Genomic DNA, 26,438 nt, shown 5'->3' on the forward strand with positions numbered 1-26,438 from the left:
GCCAGGCAAAACTTCTAAGGGGATGTGAAAAGGATATCTCTTTCTCTTAGCTGAGAGGAAGAGTGAGTTCTAAGTTAAATATAATCAAGGAATTTCCCTGTCTTTGCTATTTGAGATTGTGACCACAACAGGCGGTTGGCTGAAAGGGAAACTGAAGGGCGGGGAGGGAGGGAAATAGATGAAAAAAACAAAACAAAACAAAACTTCCCTAAGCAGCTCTACAAAACATTTTAGCCCCAGAAATATCACAGAAATCCTCAAATCAAATCAGTATCCAGATACAGGGAAGTGTTATGTAGCTGGAGCAGGGTGGACACTCATCGGCTCAGTTCAGTTACAAAAGTCCAGGCTGCTGAAATTAAACTCTGATGCCATTCATGCCAGCATCCAATCACGACAGAGATCAGAAGTTCAGAGATGCCTCAAGCTCCAAACTGCCAACAACAAGTGTGGCTACTATACGTCAAGGACTCTGAAGCCGTGAGAGAGGGGGAAGAACAACATTAGAGAGGATGCCCAGCTGGTAAGAATCGAGCCTTTATGAAGTTTTAGTCACTTGATGGATCTCATTGGCTAAACTCAAGAAACGCTCCGCCTCTTTGCAAATATGTGTGAAGGGGAGAAGTGCCTAAACTTCTATGTCTGATAGCATTTGACCCTATTGCTTTTAGCCTCCTGGCTTTATATCTATATATACACAGGTGTATGTGTATATTTTATATAATTGTTCTCCATTTGTTGACATCAAAGACAGTTGAAGGAAATGAATTTTGAAACTTCACGGTGTGCCACCCTACAGTACTGCCCTGACCGTTACATCCAGCGGTGAGTTTAAATGTGACATAACTTCTCTCAAAACTTAATTGAAGTGCCTTGTGTATTATGAATGTTTCAGCTGTGTACAAAGAACAATTCCTCCTTGTTTAGTGAGCACAGTGATATCATTTTGGACTTTCTGTGGACTTAAAGTGGTCTGTGGGCATATTTTCTAAATGTCTTTTTTGGTTGATATCTGGATCTACAAAGTGAAAAAATTTGAAGCTAATCTTCCCATTTTAAAAAATTATCGCACCATTTAAGAATGTTTAAAATATATTATTTGCCTTGTTCAGCACCTACTCACTCAATAAGAATTTCATTAGGTAGAGATATAATAATGTATGGATAATCTTTGAGTCAAAATAAACACCAAATAATTTTGATTTATACATTAAGAAATGGATAACTAGCTATTGTTGTACCAAAAAGATTGTGGCTTGTCATGGTGTTTTCTAAGGAATATTTTTTTGATATGTTTGATAACGAATATCTTTTGACCAATCTGACTTTTAAAGCCTGTGATTGTAGTAAATTTTATTTAGAAACATTTGCCTAGTACCAAGAGAGAATATTAGTGAGGGTGCACAATTGTGTGTGTATGTGCTTCAAATTAGACTTTGCTATTTTTAAACTGGTAAATGAAATCTGAACAGTGTTTTTCCAGTCATAAAGTTATGGGAGATATTCAAGTCGTATGTAGCAATGTGATGTTGTTAGTTTGACAGCATGAGATTTCGTACTTTATTTTATAAGACGAATGAGAGAGGTCCTTTGTGTGTTGAAAATGATGGGGTTACAAAGGGTTAACTGGTCATTTACCACCTGTGTCTGTTGGAGCTTGATACAAGAAGCAGATTCTGCTCTCTCTGGGCAGGACTCACTGTAGACTAGCAGAGTATGAAAGATGTATGATCTTCTTTCATTAACATGATTTGCCACCATGTAGAACACTAATGTGGGATATGTAGACTGTTTCTCTTCCTGTGAGGTTTCTGGTGGGTTGTGTGAGAAGGCAGAAGATAAAGAGCAAGGCAGAGAGGTAAATGAAATAGAGGAGAGAAAAAGAAAAGGGTGAAAAAAGAGAGAGGGGAAGCAAGCTTGGGGTCTCCAAGGTTTCAGTGGAAAATGATGGTGGTGGCTTGATTTGTGTCTTGCTGTTTGCCGCGAACAACGATATTAGCAAAAAATGAATGGCTCTAGAATTTATGTTCTTGTATAACGTGAAAATTAGATTTAGCTGGAGTTGGGGATTGGGTTGATTAAAAAGAAAAACACCAAAGGTTTTTCTGGTTCTCAAAATGGTTTCTAATCGCAAAATTATCTATTCCATTACACATCTTTGGAAATAATAGTTCTAAGAACGTAATTGTGATGAAACAGTAATTGTGTAATGCTGCTCTTTAGGGCATCTCTCCTAAAGTAGGTGCTTGGATCCAGGGAAGCTTTAGAAAAAACTTCCTTCTATTGACTAATAACCCACACTTCAATCCTGCATACATCTCTAGAAGCATTTCTAATGATTAATAAGAGAGGCCTATAAATAGAAAGAATTAGAGAAAATACTTTTTATATTACCTTGATGGTCTCTTAGTTCATGGAGCAAATGTCATCTCAGTTTTTGACATACTGTAACATTCTAAGCAATCATAGTATTTTTGGTTTGTTTTTTTTAACCTTTATTTTAAGTTCAGGGATACAAGTGCAGGTTTGTTACACAGGTAAACTTGTGTCATAGGGGTTCATTGTACAGATTATTTTATCACTCAGGTACTAAGCCTAGTACCCATTAGCTATTTTTCCTGATCCTCTCCCTCCTCCCACCTTCTACCCTCTGAAAGGCCCCAGTGTGTGTTGTTCCCCTCTATGTGTCCATGTGTTCTCATCATTTAGCTCCCACTTACACGTGAGAACATATGGTATTTGGTTTTCTCCTCCTGTGTTAGTTTGCTGAGGATAATGGCCTCCAGCTCCGTCTAAATCCCTGCAGAGGACATGATCTCATTCTTTTTTATGGCTGTGTAGTATTTTTAAGTAGTTTTAATTTTTCCTAGAATGCCCTGGACTTTGATCATGGTGCCTGATACTTTTGGGGAAGGGAGGGGGTCATGTTGAGAAGCTGTGAGACTATGGTTCAGAATGGCCAGGGAGCAATTATTTGCCTAATAATTTTAGGCAAGAATATGTACTTCTCATTTGTAATGCAAGCTTAACCAGCAAAAACATTAAGGTGATGAAACGTAGCTCTTACTAAGCATCTGCTCTGTGGAAGGCATTGCAAATACAAAAATGAATTAGATGTGACTGTTACATTCATTTATTTGACGTTACAGTACTTATATATTTAATCTAAAATATATTTTCCTCAAATATTTTAACTGTCACATATTTTAAGGACTGAATTATTACTATTTTCCAACTTTTACTACTTAGTGAATAAATGAGTAAGTGAAATATCACTAAAGGAATTAGTATGATAATGTATATTGTCGAAACAAGGATCAAACAATATTTTCTTTGATACCTCATGAGTGAATGGGTTTGAGCTGATTTTTCTAAGCAGACAACCGTTGTAGTTCTCAGTTTACAAAAGCTATTTTAAGAAAGACCAAATTTAATCATTCCATAATCATAGTCATCTACATAGTTAAATTTGTTACTGACCTTGTGTTTAGCAAAAAGTCATGAAAGATAATTTTTTAAAGAAAGAACAGGATATCTTGATATTTTTAACTCCAAGCTACCTTAATTTATGAATTCCCTTACAGAATAGAAAAAAATGACAGATGTTATCTTTTATTACGAAATGTTAATGCCATTCCAAAAAAAGTGTTTAAATGCATGTTTCAAAGGACGATGGTCATCATTCTCTCAGTTAAAATTGGGACTTCGTCCTCTGTTTTTTTCCTTTCCACTTAAACATATTAGCGTGTTGAACATTTAGTTGTGCCTAGATGACAATGCTAATTTACTTTAGTCTTTGCAGAAACTTTTCTGAAAACCAAAAAGGCAGTTAACACCTTAGAGCTGATTAAGTTCCCCTTCTGATAATACTAACAATACCAAGAGGAAAAAAAGTTGGATAAAATCACATTACCATTTGATTACTAACTTAATTTTAAAAATATTGATGCATAGATAAAATTATAAAATTTCAATAAATAAGTCAATGGGTTAGTTACCTTTAATTTATGAATAGAAACTTGTACAAAATAAATTGTTTGTTGTTTATTTTTTATTAGGTGAATATTGAAAATGAATCTAAAATTTAGCACTTCAGAAGATACATCCTTGTTAATGTCTTGTTTGGGCTAAAACTTGGGCAATTTTCCATTCTTTCATTACTAGAATTTCCATATACTTTGTACAATTTATTTTTTAACAAAGTAATTTTAATAGATTAAATTTTCAAAGTATTTTTACAAAAAATAAACCAGTTAAAATGGTAAACATGAATCGAAATTAAATTTTGAAATTATGTGATAACTGAGGGCTAAAAATTAGAGAAAAGTAAACATCATTTCAATTTGAACCACCAGTAAAATATTTTGTATTATTTTTTCTTAGTCATTCCAAAGAGGCATCAAACTATTAAAATACTCTGTAGATGATAAGAAGTGTTTTTTGTGTGAATTACATATTTGTTGTAAATTGTACTCTTTACTGGCTTAAAGGTCAACTTTATTAGCTGTACTTTCTAAATATATCCCAAAAGGAAGAGTGATGACAATGAACTTATAGTGGAAGATCCTTTCATTTGTAAGATAAAATCACCTAAAGGCAGATGCAGTTCTGTGTTGGGAGTCCTTCACTTGCTCCTCCACATCTGTTCTTTTTCTTTCTTGTTCTTTTCCTCAAGAAGCTGCTTCCTGATAATTGCATTAACAGGTCTTTTCTTCTCCGGTTTCCTGTTGAATTCAACCAGCAGCAATCTCCTGCAGGAGAGTGAAGTTGGAATATTAGCTTCCCTGGCTGACTCCCTGTTGGTTTTTGGCTAAAGGTTGCAGATCCTCTCAGAGGCCCTTGCTGCAGGTCCAAGTCCCCTGACTTTGAGTAGTTTATTCCCTCCCTTTCCTTTTCTTCAAGCTTAGGAGGGTAACCATTTCCAGCCATTGCTAATTCTAGGGAGCCACATTATTTTCCTTACTCTTCATTAAACTTTCTTCAATTACCTTTTTTCTTGCCAGTATCATGCTTTTTTTCCTGCCAGGATCGTGACAACTACACTCATTAAAAAAGTATGCCGTGATGTTGTTTATGTACATATGAAGATTTCCAAAATAATTGATATAGCAATTCATAATAAAACATAATTTTTGATATAAGGTAAATGATGTATCCATCCATTTTAATGAGCACACTGGCTTTTAGCCATCTCCGCAATCACCAAGTTTCTCTGACTGAAAGGAATGAGCCAGCATGCTACAGTCTGCATATGTTGTTTATACACAGTTGTTTATACACACTTTTAAAGAAATATTAAGTTACAGTTTATCTTCAGGATCTAACATATCTATCAGTTGTAATCAAGAAAAAATTCTTCAGTATCTAATGGATAAGTTTCAAAATATATTTTTGGCCAACTGTGGTTAGCCAAAAGCATAATGCTGCTATTTTTCCGTGTGCTGCATCTAAGCGGTGAGTGCATTTAAATAGCAGAAAGTCGTATTAGCAGAGTGCACATAGGATTTGCAAAAGATCTGAATTGTAGTAAGTAAACTCCACCACTAAATGATTATGTGACCTTCATGGAATCACTTAAGCTATCCAAATCAAAGTTCCTCATGAGTTAAGTAGGGATGAAAACCTCTCATTTACTGTTCACAACTAGAACTTTGAGAAATAAACTCAACTCAACTCTGAAATACACCCCCTTAGTGTATGGTAAGTTCTCACTGAACATTATTGATAGGTTCTTGGAGATTGTGATTTTAAGCAAAACAGTGTGTAATTAATGAAACCAATTTTACCATAGGGTAATTGATATAAACAACAGTTAAGTTTCTATGGCATATTTCGGGTCACAAAACCATCACCAATCTTCTAAATATAGACCCGCAAGATTTCTAATATTAAACATTAAGATAAATGTGAGCTACATATATATTTAAGAAAGATTAATACAAAGAAGTAAGATAATTATTTACCCAATTTTTGGTGAATCAATGAGTGATGGTCAAAGTGGTAGTATGTTAAATCAAGGAATAAATCTTCGCAAAGCAAAAATTGTAAGGAGCACCCCCTACCACCACACAATTCAAAAGCAAATAAAAATATAGTAGGCTTGCTGAGCACTTTTCTACTGCATCATTTATCATCATGTATTTTATGATTATCATATACTTTGTGAATTTTTATTTTACGATGATGTATATTCATTCATTTAATTATTTTCCAACCTGCTTATTCCAGTTCAGGATCTCAGTGCCAGAGCCTATCTCAGTAGCTCAGGGTGGAAGGTAGAAACCAACCCTAGACTGGATGCTACTGCATTGCAGGACACACACACACACACACACTCTCACTCACAATGGGGCAATTTAGACACACCAATGAACCTAATGTGTGTATCTTTGAAATGTGGGAGGAAACAGGAGTACCTGGAAAATCCGTGTAGACATGAAGAGAACACAAAAACTCCACATAGACAGTGACCCCAGTTAGGAACTGATTTCTTTTTTTCTCATCAACGTTATATGGAAAAGATGTTAAAACATTTTCCATGGCCTGCTGTATTGTTCAGTTCTACTATCTTATTATGTGTACAGTGTGCCAGTGAATTGGAGCTGCCTTCCAACAATTGTGTTTTCATGTAAGCATTCCTCGAGCTCCACTTTACATCAACTTTCAGAAGAAAGATAATTTGGGGTCTTGACATTATCTTGGCTTGTCCCCCTCAGTTCTTATACTTTAGAATTAAGGAATCTGAATCCGAGAGTGGTTCAGTGAATTGTCCAAGATCACACAGCAAAAACAGTAACAGAACCAGGATGATAATTCAAGTCTCTTGACTACCAGTTCAAAGCTCTCTTTAACACAAAACATAGCATGATATTAGATTTGTATAAAATTTTATAGTTGACAAAATGTTTCCCAAGGCATTGCACATCTGACCTACCTGGGAGACAGGCAGAATAATAGTCTCTAAAGATAGCCACATCCTAATCCTCAGAACCTGTGAATATGTTGTTACACGGCAAAGCAGAATTAAGGTTGTAGATGGAATTAAGGCTGCTAATCAACTGACTTTAAAACAGGTGGAAAAACTCAGATTATCCCTGTGGGCACCACGTAATCACAAGAAAGCAGAAAGTAGAAGAGTCAAAGTGATGTGTTGTTAAAAAAAAGACTTGACAGGCTATTGCTGGTTTTGAAGGTGAAAGTGGGTCAGGAGCCAAGGAAGCTGGAAAGGGCAAGGAAACTGAATTTCTCCTACAGTCTCCAAAAGCAACGAAGTCCTGCCAACACCTTGCTCTCAGCTCTGGGAGACCCATCAAGCTTCTGACCTACAGAACTGTAAGATACTAAATTTGTGCTAGTTTAAGCCAGTAAATTTGTGGTAACTTGTCATGGCAGCAATAGGAAACTAATCCACCAAGGTAGGAATTGTTATCCCCAAATTGTAGATATGGACACTAGAAAGCTGAGTTTTATTTTGATGCATTTAACTAAACTATTCCATGAATTTATTATGTTTTTATGGTGCAAAGTGGGGAAGGTAGAATATATGAGTGAAATACAATCCTAGACCTCAGGGAATCCAAGGTAAAAGTAACTGTATAGAAATAATGCAAGGTACAAGGTGGGGTTGAAAAACACTGGACAAGCTAGCCTGGGGACTGCAGATGCAAGCATCCACTCTTGAGGCAGTAAATTGAAACAGTGATTTTTATTACTAGTTTCTGTTAAAGTTCCTCAAACTCTTTTACACGGAGATATATCTGACTCTTAGATGGCAGCTCTAAAATTTTGAAGGCCAAATTTAGATCCAGGAAACACAGGCATGCACATACTCACTTCTGATGTCAGGTATTGAGAAGGCTTGGGTGGAGCCTTGGAAACGCACTGTAAACTATAAACAAACAATTTTGATTCGAGTGGTTATCAGACCACACGTGGAGAAATAGTTCTACACTTTTTGGTGTTGTAAGGTTCTCAGTTAATTTGGGGTTTGAGATTACATCGATGCCTCTCTCTGAGAAATCGGGAGCCAAGGGAATGAATGCAAGGTCAGCATTTTTATCAGACATTTCAGATGATTCATTTGTTTGCACACCCAATTTTGAAAACCACTACCAACAGTGAGGCAAACTTAGACCCAATGCCCCAATAAATGCTCATAAAAAGATAACCAGAGATAATGAAAAACAGAGACGCATGCTCCCAAAGAAAGACTTCACGTTCTCACTTTATTTCAAAGCCAAATGGATTGTAAGATTAAAGTGACAATTTTCAATCTCTGTTTCAGGACAAGAGAGCCAAGTTTCTGATTAGCTATTTTGAAGCTCAAATTTGTCCTGACAGGGTTTCTATCTCTTTAAATAATTCACCAAGGAAAAAATCCTCAAGAACAAGTGATGGATGGATAAAACACTGTAATTACGATCAAAGTGCACAGACTCCATCTATGTAATTACACGCTTCCCAACCTCTGGAAGCCACTTTGTTCCATTTAAAATAGAATGAGAAATGGACATAGGTGATGTGTACTTATTAGTTAGTCAAGGTTTTGGAAATGACAGTTATTAACATGTGTGTTTTACCATAAACCATAATATTTGGGGGATCACTTAGATTGTGGGAATTAATTCTCACTCCATCCTTATTCTTATTTTTATTGTTTGCCTTCCATTCTCTACTTTATCTGACTCTCTTATGATGAATTAGATTATTTGAAGTTCAGAATGAAATCAATAAATTTCAGGGTTCAAAATCTCTTGCCACTTTCAAATTTCTAGTTCTTTTTTCTTTTGTTACAAATGGGTGAACCTAATCTGTTAAATTGAACAGCAAACACTCATTCTCAAATTCCATTAGCTCAGGGAGGTTTCTCATAATTGAGGGCAAAACCAGTATCATAATAATGTTAAGACTGAGAAAGCATTTTGAGTCAAGAAATACAAAATTGAACCTAGAGTGATTATTCAGTCAGCCATTTGACTAGCTAGATGTTTAATCTTTTTAAACAGATGTTGATTTATCATGGGAATAAATAATGGAACATATACAAATATGTAATAGTGAACTATATGAACTCTTTCTTTTAAAGTCAAGTATGTTATCCGTTAAGACTGTTGACTGCATTTAACTTAACCAACAAATGCTGACATTTTATCAATGTGTTCAATTTTTAAAACATCAAACTTTAAATATATGTTTTGAAATTCATCCTTAGCTTTTCTTTCTTCTTTATTATTTTCTGACTCAAAGAAACTTCTGTTTTTGCACTTGAATTTAATAGTGTCATTTACTTCTTAACTACATAAACAATGACTATATTATTCATTAAAGCTCTCAATGAAGAAATATACTTTCTTCCAACTTTTCCATGACACTGCAACTGCCTCTATATAAAAAGTCTTAATAAGATGTATTTTTCTATTTTATTATTTTCCTTTTAACACTTTTGTTATCTCAGGCAGTAAATGAGACTTTATACTTGACAGAGTTTTCCAAACTAAATGATGAGCAATCAAAAGGAAAATTGATGGGTTTTCTTTCAACATCTTAATTGATACTATCGAATATGATAAATCTTTGTACCTGCATAAGCTCTTTTTTTAGTATCCTATAGAGGCTGATATGGCTGTAATTGAGAATTCTGCAACAAAATGTGAGATATTAATGCATGATTTATCTTCAAGTTAGTACTGCTGCAAATGTGGTCCATTGTAAATATTGCTGTCACACTGACACGCTTTATACAGTCAGAGGTTCACTCATTTTTTTCTTGCTGAACAAAAGGCCTCAGTGATGCTCTATGAATGCACTACCGAACCTCCTGTATGGTGTGCAAGGTGCCAGCTTGTGTTCCTATATAAAATGTATATACAATTTTACTTCTATATCTTCAATCCTTTAAAGCAGTGAAGTGGAAAGCTTATTTTTTCCCTTCAGTTTTTGACCTCCCTTCTTTTCTTTTGCTCTTTCTCTCTTCCGTAGAAACTCTTCTTTCTTTGCTGCTTGTTAGTAAAGAATATACCTGAAAAAGCTAAAAATATTATAGAACACTTTTTTAAAACAGTCCAAGCTTTGCTTTGCAAAAGTAAAATTGGGCCATTGTGTAAACTGAACTAAGACATTGAAACAGCAACATATCAAAAATATAAACACATAAATAAAACTGACAAAACATGCCTTTTGGATTTTGTATGATATTTGTTTTTCATACCTAGCCTCTCTGAATTAAGTACATTTAACAAGATTTGGAAATAGCTAATCTTTAAATAAATTCAGAAATTCCATTTGGCTGGGGGGACAAGGAACAATAGGAGAAGGGAAATAGTTCACTTTCATTGTAAACTTAGTAGTTCAGTTTGTAGTTTGAAAGCTGTAAAACTATTTAATAATGTTCTGCACGTATTTATTAAATACTCGATACTGGATATATGATGAGAAATTTACAACTTCAACATTTTTATGTATTTATTTTTACTGTAGCAAATTTGGTTCTGAAATAATCTTAATTAAGTGTAAGGTAAAGGAAGATCTTTGAAGCTCAGGTAGAAATATAAATGTCAGAGCATTTTAGGTATTCTCAGATAAAACATATTCAGATAAAAGTAATTGTGACTTGCTACTACTTATATCTCAATAAGTATTTATTACACAAGTGATGTGTTTCTAATAATCATGATGCCAACAAAGAAAACTTTAGTAAAACAATTGTTTTCCATACCATCTTCTAGGTTCATAATTTTTTTACAAACAAGTTATAATCATAAATAGTTTCAATGTGTTTTTCATTGATAAATAATCTAATGAGCACTTTCCAGTTATGATGTAAGTGACTGTATCAGTATCTCATCATATCTGTGTAATCTACTACATTTATTATTTCCCTTATTTTTGAACATTTGGTTTGGTTATAATTTTTATTATTAATTAACAATGTTATACAACCACCTTTCTTTTGAATTGTTTCCTTGGGATAGTTCAATGGTCCAAATATTTAAGGAAAGCAAACTTATACATGTTCAATCTAAACAAGGTATGTAATTTACCTAAATTATCTCATATAACACAATTCTTAATATTCCCAATTTGCAGATGAGAAAAATGATGCTCAGAGATAACTAACATAACCAAGGGTGACCTAACTAATAGATGGAAAAACCTGTTTGTACTATCATTCTCATCTGAGTCAGGGCTATCTGACCCAAAGATTTTACTGCGTCCCCCACGACGTCCTGCCACCTAAGAAGCAAGAGGGCTGGGTAGTAAATGAGGGTACACTTTTTCAAGTTTCTGGAAAACTTTACTATTTAAACAGTATGCCAGTGTATTTTGCCAAAGAGTTGCAGCTTTGAATAGTATAATTTTTAAATTTCATTAAGTTAATAGAGGTAAGATGATATATGGTTTGATTAGCACTTTTTTTTTTATTAACTAGGACAACTACAGAAACCACAATTACTAATTTTAAAAGACCTCTACGTTTGACTTTGTATTTTTAGAAAATGAAAACAGATATGAACAGCAAAATATCAAGTATTTATTGAATTTTAACTATGCGTCAGGAACTGTTCCAAGCACTTTACACATTTAACTCTCAAGCTACCTTAAAAAGTACTTACTACTATTATTTATTTCTAACCAAGAGACAGTAGTATAATGTTTAAGCGACTGGATTCTGGGGCCAATGCGCCCCAGAGTGAGATTCAAAAATCTCCCCCTGGCAAATGTTATACCTCCTAACTTAATCTATATGTCTATTTTGTTTTTGTTTTTGTTTTTTCACGTATAAAGGAGCATGATAATAGTAGTACCTACCTGATTGGATTGCTTTAAGAATTAAATGAGTTAATTGTACAAATGGCTTAAGACAGAGTCTGGCATACAGTAAGTACTATAGGATGTTAGGTCTTATTATTGATATTTTGTAGGAAGAAATTGAGGCAGAGAGAGGCTGTGTAACCTGTTCAGGGTAAAATAGTTGGTGATTATGGGTAGGATTCTGATTTCTATCACATTTTCTTTAATAGTAAGTGCCTTCACTCTCAGTAAATTCTATATAGAAATGATTTTAAGGCATAAATGAAACTTATGACAGAAAACTGCAAAAACTAATAATTTAACATTGTGGAAAAATGGTCTGAGTCTAAAGAGGAAATATATTTCCAAGTATCACTCACACCTGTAACTTAATCCAAGACAGCCTTATTTATTTATTTATTTATTTATTTATTTATTTATTTATTTATTTGTTTTAGATCGAGTTTTGTTCTTGTTGCCCAGGGTGGAGTGCAATGGTGCAATCTTGGCTCACTGCAACTTATGCCTCCCAGGTTCAGGCGATGCTCCTGCCTCAGCCTCCCAAGTAGCTGGGATTACAGGTGCGTGCCACTATACCCAGCTAATTTTGTATTTTTAGTAGAGACGGTTTTGCCATGTTGGCCAGACTTGTCTCGAACTCCTGACCCCAGGTGATCTGCCCGCCTCAGCCTCCCAAAGTGCTGATACTACAGGCGTGAGCCACTGCACCTGGCCCCAGACAGTCAAATTTGAGGACAGTCTATTCTACCTCTGGAAATAAATGTTTCCATCAGAACCCTTACAGGCAGGGGCTTAACTAAATGTTTCCATCAGAACCCTTACAGGCAGGGGCTTAACTTTGAAAACTTAGAGTTGCCCAGTTTGGAAACTTGGGGTCACTTACTTCAAAAGCTATCCTTTAATTGGTTAACAAACAAACAAACCAACAAAAAAGCCTCAATGCTTTTGCTCCCCCATTTCTGTTGATAACTCAGAAATCCCTCAGTTACCAATTTCTGTTATTGAAATTTGGTGATGTGAATCAAGCCCTCCTCCATGAACTCTTGACACAATCAGATTAATTCATTTCCACTCTACCTATGTGACTGTTTTCCCCCTAATGTGGTACTTTGACTCACCATCATGTCTTTCCATTTCTGTCCTTTTTTTCTTCTCTGCTTTTGCTAGCTTGTCTTAACTGAAGGCTTTTCTTTCTCTGAAAGCATCTACATCGCCCATGGTTCTTTAGTAGAAGCAATGCCTTCTTCACAAACTCCTTTTCATTCAGGTGGACGAGAGAAGAAACTTTTTTTTTTTTTTTAGACAACACTGCTGTTTTTGGATCATAGTTGACCCACGGTTACTCAATAATCTCATTTTTTCTGAAATCTCAACCATCAAAGTGATTTACTGACCTTTATGAAAATATACTGACCTTCAGAAAACTCTCCTCTGTTACATGGCTCCTTTTCCTTTTCACTGTAGCATCTGCCATTTCTTTGGGAACTCTATTTCCCTTTTGATTGCCTTCCCAGAATGTTGTCTTACAGTCCCTCTGCCTTTTCAGCTCAAGAAGCTCCCATTTCCACTTCAGGTACCAATCCACACAAATGCCCTGGGTTATTCCTCATTACCTGAAATTATCAGGCCCAAATCATACAGTATTAATGTGTGATTTTGCTCCTTTCTGGCCATAATCTCCTCTCTCATACCCCCAGCTTGCACCAAGTCCCTTCCCCTCTCTCATACCCCAAGCTTGCACCAAGCCTGCTCCCTCTGCACATCCTCACAATCTTTCCTATAAAAATTCCTTCCTTTCTTCAAAGTTTTTCTTAATTTCTATTTATTTCATAAAGTATTTTGTGCATCTTCACTTACAAGTTTCTGTTCACTTACCAGACCCTCACTACTTAAAGTGAAATATATAGAATAATACAAAATTTGGTGCCCACATCAGTCATACTAAATGAGAATCTGCATTTTATTTATTTTTTATTATTTCTATAGTTTTGGGGGAACATGTGGGTTTTGGTTACATGAATGAGTGTTTTAATGCTGATTTCTGGGATTTTGGTGTACCCATCACCTAAGCAGTGCACACTGTACCCAAAAGTGAGTAGTCTTTTATCTCTCACTTCCCACCCACTCTTCCCCTTGAGTCCCCAAAGTCCATATATCATTCTTATGCCTTTGAGCCTACATAGCTTAGCTCCCTCTTAGAGGTAAGAATATACGATATTTGATTTTCCATTCCTGAGTTATTTCTCTTAAAATAATGGTCTCCAATTCCACCCAAGTTGCTGGAAATGCCATTATTTCTTTCCTTTTTTGGCTGAGTAGTATCCCATGGTGTATATACACCACATTTTCTTTTTTTTTAATGGTGAAATGGAACTTTTATATTGGACCATACCTTTTCCCACCCAATTCAGTTTGAGACAGACCAACAGAGGCACTGTAAGAGACTATGGCTGTCTTCCTTAATATTCAGACATCCCAGTTTCCAATAATTTATCATGGACATGTTACCCATGAATCAGTATAAACCTATTCATATTTAGGGATTAGTTTCCACAAGTACAAAGTTGAATTTCCTTTTATTTGTCCTAAAATGCTTACTTTCAAACTTGAAGGGACTTCAATTATTTCATGTAGTTTTCGATAACATTCTTTTATCTTTTCAGACCAGAGTCAAAATATTCGTACAGTATTCATACTGCAGCACCTTCCACACACCCTTTGGTCGCTTGAACTGCCCTTCTTTGGTTCTTTTCCACTTTCAGATCTTTCTTGAAGTCTAGTAAACAGAGTTGTACTGGGTATTCCAGCTGCAATTTGGTCTGTCATTGTCGGAATGACTTCTGCTACTCCATGGTCTTCCAGCCAGTCTATTTCTAGGATTGTATGATCTTATTTTTAATTTTTTTATTTTTTATTGTATGTTTTTTATTTATTATTTATTTTATTTATTTACCTTATTAACTTTAAGTTCTAGGGTATATGTGCACAACATGCGAGTTTGTTACATAGGTATACATGTGCCATGTTGGTGTGCTGCACCCATTAACTCGTCATTTACATTAGGTATTTCTCTTAATGCTATCCCTCTCTCCTCCCCCCACCCCACGACAGGCCCCAGTGTGTGATGTTCCCCGCCCTGTGTCCAGGTGTTCTCATTGTTCAATTCCTATGAGTGAGAACCTATGAGTGAGAACATGCAGTGTTTGGTTTTCTGTCCTTGAGATAGTTTGCTCAGATTGATGGTTTCCAGCTTCATCCATGTCCCTACAAAGGACATGAACTCATCCTTTTTTATGGCTGCATAGTATTCCATGGAATATATACCACATTATCCACTTGTTGGTTGCTGGGCTCTTAAGCGGATTCCATATTTTTGCATTTGTGAATTCTGTTACTATAAACATATGTATACAAGTGTCTTTTTCATATAATGACTTCTTTTCCTTTGGGTAAAGATCTTTATTTTAACAAGAACTCAAAGTGATTTGTGAACACATTCAATTTGAGAAGTATGGATCTAATCCAGTGCTTCCGAAGATGTGATCCCAAGAGTACAACTGTAGCACCTGGGAATAGTATTAGAAATGCAGATTCTCAGGTTCACATGTGTACTATTGAACTTAAAAACCTGAAGTTGTAGTTCAATAATCTGTATTTTAACACAGTTATCAGGAGATTCTGATGCACACGTAAGTTTGAGAACCTGACTATACAACTGACAAGGGGAGGGACTGTCTTGTTAATTTTGGTATTCTCTGTAGGTATAGGGTATGCATTTTACAAATCCATAGGAAGTGACTTAGCAAATGGATGAATGAATGAGTGAAGGACGCTCTTGCTTATCTCACAGATAATGTGTATTTTTTTCTTCTCTGATACTTTATTTATACTTCACATATGGTATTTACATTTACTTAAATGACCAAACTTTTAATTATTTCTGAATATACATTATAGCTAACATTGAGTCATATATATTACAGATATTCAATAAATGTTTAACTTGAAATAATTCTGTTATACATTTTTCTACTTTTGGTTCCACCCCCGACCAACACACACCTTTCCCTTTCATGACACATTGTTTCAGACCAAGTGAAGGACCAAATATAAGATATAAGGCAGGTGGGAATCTGACCTATTGGAATTTATCTTCTCATAATAACAAAAATAAATTGTAAAAACAAAGTTGAAAATAAAAGTGAGAAAAGCAAAAAATTCTGGTTTGAGACTACATGTAGTTGGTAGCCAAACCCATAATTTATTCTTTTATAAAATGCCTTTGGTTGCCATGTTGAATCATGTGAGAACATGTGGAGTGCAAACACTGTTAGAAACCAAAGGCAGCTTGGGTCTGAAATAGGCTTTTCCAGTCATAAGATAATGCCACGATTTTCATTGCTCAAAGCATGCTGCTTAGTTTCAACCAGTGAAATGAAATTGTCAGGCTGGATAACTAATGGTTACTCTTGGCAGCAGTGTTTTGTGGATCCTTTTCATTGAACAGGGACAGACTATAAATAATAGCATTTGTTTAGCACTTTGTCACTTCCAAGAACTCCAACAGCCTTAACAGATAGGCATCAGTGTTCTTTGCCAGCTCACAGGTGGTTAGTTTTTAATACCCAGTAAGAAGGGGTGCTGTAAGTAGATAGCAACACAAATACTGATGAGATCCTTCAGTTCAAGATCTTAGGCTAGCAATGACTATTGTGTCATTCTAGACTTTTCTTAATTAGTCATACCCTAAAACAGTAGGTCTTCCCTGGTGCGCTAAAATGTCTAAAAGTTATCAATATCTGTGTTAAGGCAATGATTGATTAATAATATCTAAGTTTCGTGATGAGCAGTTAACCAAAGTCACTAAATATGACTCATATTTCAGAAACCTACCTCTAAGATGGTCCAGCTCAACAGGTCCTCCTCTGATGCCTTCTTTAGTCACACACAATGATCCAGAAGGTTGACAGAGGATCTTTTGATTATATTTATCTGGAAAATTATCACAAGCTCTACATGGATTGTTTTTAGGGAGATGGGATGGTATCTCTCAGGAAGACTGATATCTCTTTTGTCAGTTATGTCATGCTACAAGACACACAAGCTGCCTGATCATTGTGTATGCAGCCCTTATAGGAAGACCAAAGCCAGGTTACCAAAGAACATTGTCTTAAAGAAAAGAAATGTAAAACAAGCCTCTACCTTCCTTCTCCCATCCATTGCTATAGAAGTTTCCATGAATAGAAAAGTTAGTAATGAAAATCATGAGATTCAAAACAAGTGGACTAAAAAGTATGCATACATTTTAAAGATAATGCTTTTTATTTCACTTGCAATGAAAATGTTGCTTCTTTTGAAAGCAATTGCTATTAAGAGAGCCTACAATATAGGCTGTATTGCCTTCATAACTAAGATTAAAGATTTCACATAGAAAGATTAAATAAACTAATTTCAAAAGATTTTACAGTAATATTTTTAAAAGATACGTTATTATAACTGGTTACTCCAGTAGAAGTATGTAGGCTCTGTAATTTTAAGGAAGCATATTTATAATACAGTTTTAAACATTTAAAGAAACCAAAACTGATGAGAAGTAATGGAAGATGAGGAAAGTCTTTAAATGGCAGTGTGTGCTCCAATGCCATAGCACCATCCATATTTATTGCAACCTGACCCCCTTCCCTTCACACGTTCTCAATTCCTAGTTTCTTATTTATGTTATTTTGTCCATATAACACACATCACCTTTGAAAATACAATTTAGTTTACTTTTTTTTTTATTATGCTTATTGTTTCTTATCTGTCTCTTCACTCTGGAAAGTAAGCTCCATAGAGGGCAGACATTTGTCTACTTGGTGCCCCAATTCATCCCAAGCACCTGGGTCAGAGCCTGACACACAGAGGTCCTCAGTCAATATCTACTGACTGAATTAATTATGGAGAAATAATTAATAAATAATTCTTAGTCATGTTTACTTATATTGCTTTTACTGACCACTAGGATACAATGTCTTTTAAATAAGTAAAAAACAAGCTTATTGAAAAAAAGAAAGTTTTCTCTCTCATTAAGATAAATGAAACTTAACAGGATTGAGTAATTAACTCCAAATCGCAAAGCTGGTTCGTGGGAGAACCAAGACTTAACAGCCAGAATGTCACACTCAGAATTCAGTGTTCTTCCTAAATCTTACCATTAGCCTGTTTATACATCTACATATCTTGTTTGCTCAAATCTCTCATAGGTGTTCAGGACTTTATCATGTAAAGCCCTTTCACATATATTATTTGAGCCATAGAACTATTATTGATTTCATTTTATAGATAAAGAAACTGAAGGTTAGAGTGCTAATGACTTGCTGAAGATCACATAGATGCCTAATTAATGGCAACGGCAGGATTAAATTCCTGGAATCTAATCAAATAGCCTTGTTGTTATTACATAGTTCTCTCTTGTTACTGTTCATTTTAAAAATGTACTAAGCACCATCTATGTGCTAAGCCCTATACTAGGCACTAGTTAGCAAAAAGTTATTCATGCTATTATGGAAGTGTGTCTACAGTCCATAAATGAACACATGATATATTGGGTGGTGGTATGTCTGCATAAAAATGAGGCAAAATAACAGATACATACAGAGAAAATGACAAGGTTGAAAACAATGCTATTCACAATAGCAAAGAAATGGAATCAACATAAATGCTTATCAATGGTAGACGGAATAAAAAAAAATGCAGTACCTATAAACCATGGAACACTACGCAGGGTAAAAAAGATCATGAGATCATGTTGTTTGCAGGAACATGGATGGAACTGGAGGCTATTATTCTTAGCAAATTGATGCAGGAATAGAAAATCAAATGGCATTATGTTCTACTCGTAAGTGGAAACTAAATGATGAGAACACGGGGACACAGAGAGGGAAACACAGACACTGGAACCTATAGAAGGATAGAGGGTGGGAGGAAGGAGAGGATCAAAAAAAAAATAATTAATGGATACTAGGCCTATTACCTGGATGATGAAATAATATGTACAGCAGAGCCCTGTGACATGAGTGTGCCTATACAACCAAACTGCACAGGCACCCCCAAACTTAAAATAAAAGTTAAAAAGAAAGGAAAACAGTGCTATATTAACTGGGATGGCATCTAATAAGACCTGTCAGATTAAGAGACTCCACAAATTCAGCTGCATTTTAGAGATCTGAGTGGCCTAGATCTGAGGGGAATGAGGATGGAATTTGGTAGAGAAAGAGCACTCCAGACAAGGAGTGTAAGATCAGAGTGGCTGGAACAGAGTGAACAAGAACAGGGAAATAGGAGAAGAGAGCAACTGATAAGGAAGAGGGATGTGAAATATAAGGAAAAGTCATGATTAATTTTTTTCCAAAAGGTTTTATTGTCTCATATTTTAAAGAATGACTTTGACTCTATGCTGTGTGGGAAATAGATGTATAGACCAAGTTTAGGGGCTATTGTTCCATATGAGAATTTACAGTGCTATGTACTAAGATGGGGAAGCATGGTAGTATCAAGGACCCATTTCAAAAGTTGACCAATGGAATAGTTGATGTTTATAGAGGTTGACCTTACTTAATTCTTGGGTGTCATCCATAGGAGGGTATCTGGTTTTCACAGCTTGGCGTTACCTTACCCGAGTGAATACATGTCAATCCAAAGCCGGTTCTCAGCCTAGAGAACTTAGAAGCCTTATATGTCAGCAAAAGATCAATTTCTTGTTTAACAAAACACTCAAAGATTGATATGTGAGAAGGAGAAAACCAATCAATGCGTTACTTCTTACAATGAGAAATGTAATTTATCTTGAATAAGCTTCTGTTGATGGATGAGTGATATGGTTTGACTGTGTCCCCATCCAAATCTCATCTTGAGTTATAGTTCCCATAATCCCCATGTGTTGTGAGATGAACCTGGTGGAGAAAATTGAATCATGGGGGCAGTTTCTCACATCTTGTTCTCATGATAGTGAGTTAGTTCTCATGAGATCTGATGGTTTTATAAGGGGCTTCCCACTTCACTGGACACTCATTCTCCTTCCTGTCACCATGTGAAGAAGGATGTGTTTGCTTCCCATTCTGCCATGATTGTATGTATCCAAAGGCCTCCCCAGCCATGCTGAACTGTGAGTCGATTAAAACTATTTCCTTTATAAATTACCAAATCTCAGGTGTGTCGTTATTAGCAATGTGTGAATAGACAAATACATTAAATTGAAACCAGGAGTGGGGTGCTGCTATTAGGATAGCCAAAAATGTGGAAGCGACTTTGGAACTGGGTAACAGGCAGAGGTTGAAACAGTTTGGAGAACTCAGAAGAAGACAGGAAAATGGGGGAAAGTTTGGAACTTCCTAGAGACTTGGAGGCCTCAGAAGACAGGAAAATGTGGGAAAGTTTGGAACTTTCTGGAGACTTGTTGAATGGCTTTGACCAAAATGCTGATAGTGATATGGACAGTGAAGTCCAGGCTGAGGTGCTCTTAGATGGAGATGAGGAACTTGTTAGGAGCTGTAATAAAGGTGACTCTTGCTTTGCTTTAGCAAAGAGACTGGCAGCATTTTGCCCTGCCCTAGAGATCTGTGTAACATTGAATTTGAGAGAGATGATTTAGGGTATTAGGCAGAAGAAATTTCTAACTGGCAAAGTGTCCAAGAGAAAGCAGAACATAAAAGTTTGGAAAAGTTGCAGCCTGATGATGTAATAGAAAAGAAAAACCCGGCAAAGCCAGGTGCAGTGGCTCACATCTGTAATCCCAGCACTTTGGGAGGCCAAGGCAGGCGGATCACTTGAGGTCAGGAGTTCAAGACAAGCCTGGCCAACATGGTGAAATCCAATCTCTTCTAAAAATACAAAATTTAGCTGGGCATGGTGGCAGAAGCTTGTAATCTCAGCTACTTAGGAGGCTGAAGCAGGAGAATCGCTGGAACCCAGGAGGCAGAGGTTGCAGTGAGCCAAGATCATGCCACTGCATTTCAGCCTGGGCAACAGAGTGAGATTCCATCTCAAAAAAAAAAAAAAAAAGTGAAGAAAAGAAAAACCCATTTTGGGGGGAGAAATTCAAGCCCAAGCTGGCTGCAGAAATTTGTACAACTAATGAGGAGCCAAATGTTAATCACTGAAACAATAGGGAAAATGTCTCCAGGGCATGCAGAGACCTTCAGAGCAGCCCCTTGCATCATGGGCTAGGAGGCCTAGAAGAGGAAAATGGTTTCCTGGGCTGGGCCCAGGACCTCCCTGCTCTGTGCAGCCTCAGGACACAGTGCTCTGCGTCCCAGGTCCCAGACGCTTCAGCTCTAGCCGTGGCTAAAAGGGGAAAAGGTACAGCTAAGGCTATTGCTTCAGAGGGTGCAAGCCCCAAGCTTTGGCAGCTTCCATATGGTGTTGGTCCCGTTGGTGCACAGAAGATGAGAATTAGGGTTTGGGAACCTCCATCTAGATTTAAGAGGATGTATGGAAATGCCTGGATGTCCAAGCAGAAGTTTGCTACAGAGGTAGAGTCTCATGGAGAACCTCTGGCAGTGTGGAAGGGAAATGTGGGGTCAGAACCCCCACACAACATCTTCACTGGGCCACTGCCTGGTGGAGCTGTGAGAAGAGGACCACAATGGTAGATCTACCTACAGCTTGCATAGCTCACGTGGAAAAACCACAGACACTCAACCCCAGCCACAAAGGCAGCCAGGAGGGGGGCTGTACCCTGCAAAGCCACAGGGTGGAGCTGCCCAAATCCATGGCAACCCACTTCTTGTATTAGCATGTCCTGGATATGAGACATAAAGTCAAGGAGATCATTTTGGAACTTTCAGATTTAAGGACCAGCCTATTGGATTTTAAACTTGCATGGGGCCTATAGTGCCAATGTTTTGACCAATTTCTACCATTTGAAATGGGTGTATATATCCAATGCCTGTACCCTTATTGTATCTAGGAAGTAACTAGCTTTCTTTTGATTTTACAGGCTCATAGACAGAAGGGACTTGCTTTGTCTCAGATGAGACTTTGGGCTTGGACTTTTGGGTTAATGCTAGAATGAGTTAAGACTTTGGGGGACTGTTGAAAAGTCATGATTGTGTTTTGAATTATAAGGACATGAGATTTTGGAGGGGCACAGTGCAGAATGATATGGTTTGGCTGTGTCCCTACTCAAATGTCATCTTGAATTTTAGTTCCCATAATCACCATGTGTCATGGAAGGGATCAGGTGGAGATAATTGAATCATGGGGGCAGTTTCCCCCATCCTGTTCTCATGATATTGAGTTCGTTTTCATGAGATCTGATGGTTTTATGAGGGATTTGCCACTTTGCTGGGCACTCATTCTTCTTCCTGTCACCATGTGAAGAAGGATATGTTTGCTTCTCCTACTGCCATGACTGTAAGTTTCCTGAGGCCTCTGAGCCATGTGGAAATGTGAGTCAATTAAACCTCTTTCCTTTATAAATTATTCAGTTTCAGGCATGTCTTTATTAGCAGTGTGATAATGGACTAATACAATCAGCATGTTATTTTTCTATAGACATAAAGGACAGCAAATTAGGTCCAGAATGTTGCCAGATAAATATGGCATAGTCAAAAATAGAAAATAAGTGGATAATTTAATAGCATAAATAATCCATCTACCTATGGCTAATGCCATAAAGATATACCTATTAAAAGGACCATATAGTTACTCACATTCTTGGTCCAGAACATACATATGCCAGGACAGAGTGGGAGAACCTAGAGTCAAGTTATCTCTTTCTCTCTTGTGGTTTCTCCACCCTGACCGAAGACCAAAACATCCTCCAATAGCCTGACTCGCACATTTCTACTTTAGATATGTTAATATATTTGATAGGTTTCACTCTATTTTTAACCTGAAATTAGTCCATCTGTTTGATGACTTTGTCAATCAGATCCAGTGTATGTATATTTTTCACTCATGAGGACAGTTGATCTTATTTCTGAGTTTCTGTGTTGTAACCATTATATGTCACTCTTATAAACTATGGTATATAATTTTCCTAGATTTCTACTAAGTAGACTTATCTGCTAAATTCAGCTGGTTGTACCAAAACAAGTGCAGTTTCTTTTCAAATTTTAGTACTTGGCTTTGTTTTTTTTGTTTTTTTTTTTTTGTTTTTTAAATCACTGTACTGAAACTAATCTTCCTAATGTGTCAGTTGAGTCAACCTAAAACTAAACCTTTGTGAATATATGGCACTCAATCTTTCATAAACTGCAGTTGTTACCCAAAGATTCATTGAGTATTTAATTTTCTTAAAGCTTTTGTCACAAACCATATTTAACTTATAATAAAGGTGCTCGTCTAGTTTTCCATAATCTTTATATTTTTAAGGGATTAAATCTAAACAGAGTTCTTACTGTTTGTTATTTTAGCACCAAAACAGTGTTAGAGAGAAGCATCTTAAGTCTTTCACGGGGTCCTAAGTACTTAGGAGAGAAATAGTTGAATTTCAATTCATCCTCACTATGGCTGAAGAGATTTAAAGATTCAAATAATGACTAGAACCTCTCTCTTCATGTATTTATGTTATTTACAGTAAATACTATATACCTAGTCTCCCATTTATTTGTGAGACAACTTTGTACTTATTAGCTAAAGCTGAGAAAACATATATCTCATTTGCCGACAAAACCAGTTGAAGTATCTCACTAAACATGTGAAATAAACATTTGAGTAAAAGAATGTTAATACCAAGCCTTTTGTAAAAAAAAAAAATTGCAATCATTACAAATAATCAAAATGGCAGGAATCGTGGCAGAATGAAAACATATATAGATTATTAAACTGAAATGTATGTGAAAAAATCCATTTTCCTCCACATGCTGTAGGACAAGAAAACCGGTTTGGTTTGAGATTAACTAATTATTTTGCTTGCTGGCTTTGATATTAGAACTAAAGAATCTCGATTTACTATTTAGGAATTTTACTAAGGAGTAAAAAATAAACAATTTTTTGATGTTATACTTTTATTATTGCATAAATTAATTTTAAGAAGTACTTTTTAATGGAATATTTGTGGGAGAGATATATTACCAACATTTACCTTGGGATAGCCTGGGGTTTTCAGATATGCTAATGTTATAATGGCTTTTTATAAAAATATATTTAAAAACCCTAAAAAATGATCAATGGAATATGCAAGCTGAAAAAATCAATTAATTACAACGTCCTTTTATATATGTATGAATGATCCAGTTATGTAGAAATTTGTGTGTGTGCTGAGTTTCGCTCAGATTTCAGCATAAAATCGCCTGGCTCAACTATTTTGCCATGTCATTTTATTTTCCATTGTAACATGCCCTCAATGTAATGTCTTGTTCAACGTGTTGAGCTGGAAGGGATTTTAATTGGGTTAGAGAAGAGAAGCCAAATTTTAGGTTTTGCATTCCACTGAGAACACCTGGATGGAAATATCATGGAACAGTTCTTGAACTATATAGGACTCTGCAGTGACTACTGCTGTGCTGTTAAGTATTGATCATCAGCTAGAAAGAAATGCCTTGGTTAATCTCTTTATGGACTCACAGAATTTGGGAGAATAAAAGGAAGACTAGAGATAATTTTTAGCTATTTTTAGTCTATTGGAACACAATGTAAATGAAAAGTGAGATATCTGCTTCAATAAAAGTTTTTAAAAATTATTTAGGGAGATTTCTCGTTTAGCCCTAAAATGGAAGGATCTTGGAGGTTGTCACTCCTCTTACAACAACAAAAAGCTGCACAAATCAACAACTTATTTTGAACCCACCAGAAAACAGAGATTGTAGGACAAATGACCACAAACAAATCTGGAGAGCGGGCATGGTGGCTTACGTCAGTAATCCCAGCACTTTGGGAGTCCGAGGTGGGTAAATCACCTGAGGTCAGGAGTTTGAGGCCAGCCTGGCCAACATGGCAAAACCCTATCTCTACTAAAAATACAAAAATTAACTGGACATGGTGGCACATGCCTGTAGTCCCAGCTACTTGGGAGGTGAGGAAAGAGAATTGCTTGAACCCAGGAGTCGGAGGTTGCAGTGAGCCGAGATCATGTCACTGGACTCCAGTCTGGGCGACAGAGTGAAACTCTGTCTCAAAAAAAAAAAAAAAAGAAAAAAGAAAATAAATCTGGAGAGACAGATGCACACAGAGAAACTGCTTAGTTAGAACAGAAGCCATAAAGTGGTAAGAACATTTAATTGGTAAATCTGATAAATTGTTTGAGGCTGTGTAGACTATCTATCTTAAGAGAAACCCCTTGGTGCTTCAGTCTTAGGAAAAAAGCAATACATTGTTGGGCTTTTCTGTCATTAACTCATCAGGTTCTCACTCTAGGAATCTGAGTACGAGGGAAGAGGAAGTGGAACTTCTGTGAAATATACACAGAATTTTTTCATAACCCCACAAATGACCTATTCTCCATAAGAAAAGACATTGACAGGGACTCACCGATTTTGGGAGAAGGAAATTCTTCCCATCTCTGACTAATCCAGGTTTAATGCCTGAGTAAGAAAGAAAAATAACATAATCAACAAGATTGTATAATAATTGAAGAATAAACAAACATAAAATAAAATATTTACTTTTTTAATTCTTAATTGGCCTGAAAGAAAACTGTTTAAAACAATAGTAACAATGTATTCGATGATTAAAGCATATAGCAGAGTGAAATGAATTACATCAATATCACATGGAATGAGAGAAGAATTAGGAGTTCTCTATTATAAGACAATGTGTACTACACATAAGATAGTGTAGTGTTATTTGGAGACACACTTACATTAGTTAAAAGTGCATATTTCAACTCTAGGGCAATCACTAAAAGAATGTTTAATTGTAATTTTTACATAAATAGAGGAGACAAAATGGTCTTATATAATATGCTCAGTTAAAACCAAAGAAGGCATAAGAATATGTATGGGAGGCTGGGAACAAAGAACATATGAAATGAATAAAAAGAGTTTCAAACATGGTAAGTGCTAATCTACCTCAATCAATCATCACATTAAATGTGAATGGTTTAAACATACCAATTAAAAGACAGAGATTGTCAGGATAGAATAATAAAAAGAAAAGCTCAAATATAAGTTGTCTGTAAAAAACCCACTTTAAATATAAGGACACAGATATTTTAAAGGTAAAGAGATAGAATATATATGCCATGCTAACACTAATTTTAAAAACAATATAGAATAGCTATATTCATAAGGGACAAAAAACAGATTTCCAAAGTCTGAGGTGCACATAGTAACAACAAGGTTAATTCTCCAAGAATATGTAGCAGTACTAAATGCATATGCACCTAACAACATATCACCAAAATGTATGTCTCCAAAATGGAAAGAACTGAAGGGGAAAATAGACAACTTTATTATTAGGGTTTGAAATTTTAACACCAAAAATTGGAAGCAACCATGATGTTCTTCAACAAGTGAGTGAATAAATAAACTGCAATGCATTCCATTCATACAATGGAATATTACTCAGCAAAAAGAAAAAAAAAAGAAAAAATATTATGAAGCATGCAAAAAAAGACAAGAATCTCAAATGCATATTGCTAAGGGGAAGAAGCCAATCTGAGAAGTCTTCATACTGTATGATTGTGATTTTACGACATGCTGTAA

At 35.9% G+C, this 26,438-nt stretch overlaps 1 protein-coding gene across 1 annotated transcript in view; it reads left to right on the forward strand.

Annotated features, from left to right (window-relative positions):
* The first annotated feature begins 628 nt into the window (after window positions 1–628).
* TP63 (tumor protein p63) overlaps window positions 629–26,438 on the forward strand; it is a 262,272-nt gene continuing 236,462 nt past the window's right edge. Inside the window, exon 1 of the mRNA XM_038003061.2 lies at window positions 629–825. Coding sequence (XP_037858989.1) covers window positions 764–825 — 62 coding nt within the window. The 5' untranslated portion in view covers window positions 629–763. The remainder of the gene's footprint in view (window positions 826–26,438) is intronic.

The sequence above is a fragment of the Chlorocebus sabaeus genome, chromosome 15, assembly GCF_047675955.1.
Source record: "Chlorocebus sabaeus isolate Y175 chromosome 15, mChlSab1.0.hap1, whole genome shotgun sequence".
NCBI lineage: Eukaryota > Metazoa > Chordata > Mammalia > Primates > Cercopithecidae > Chlorocebus > Chlorocebus sabaeus.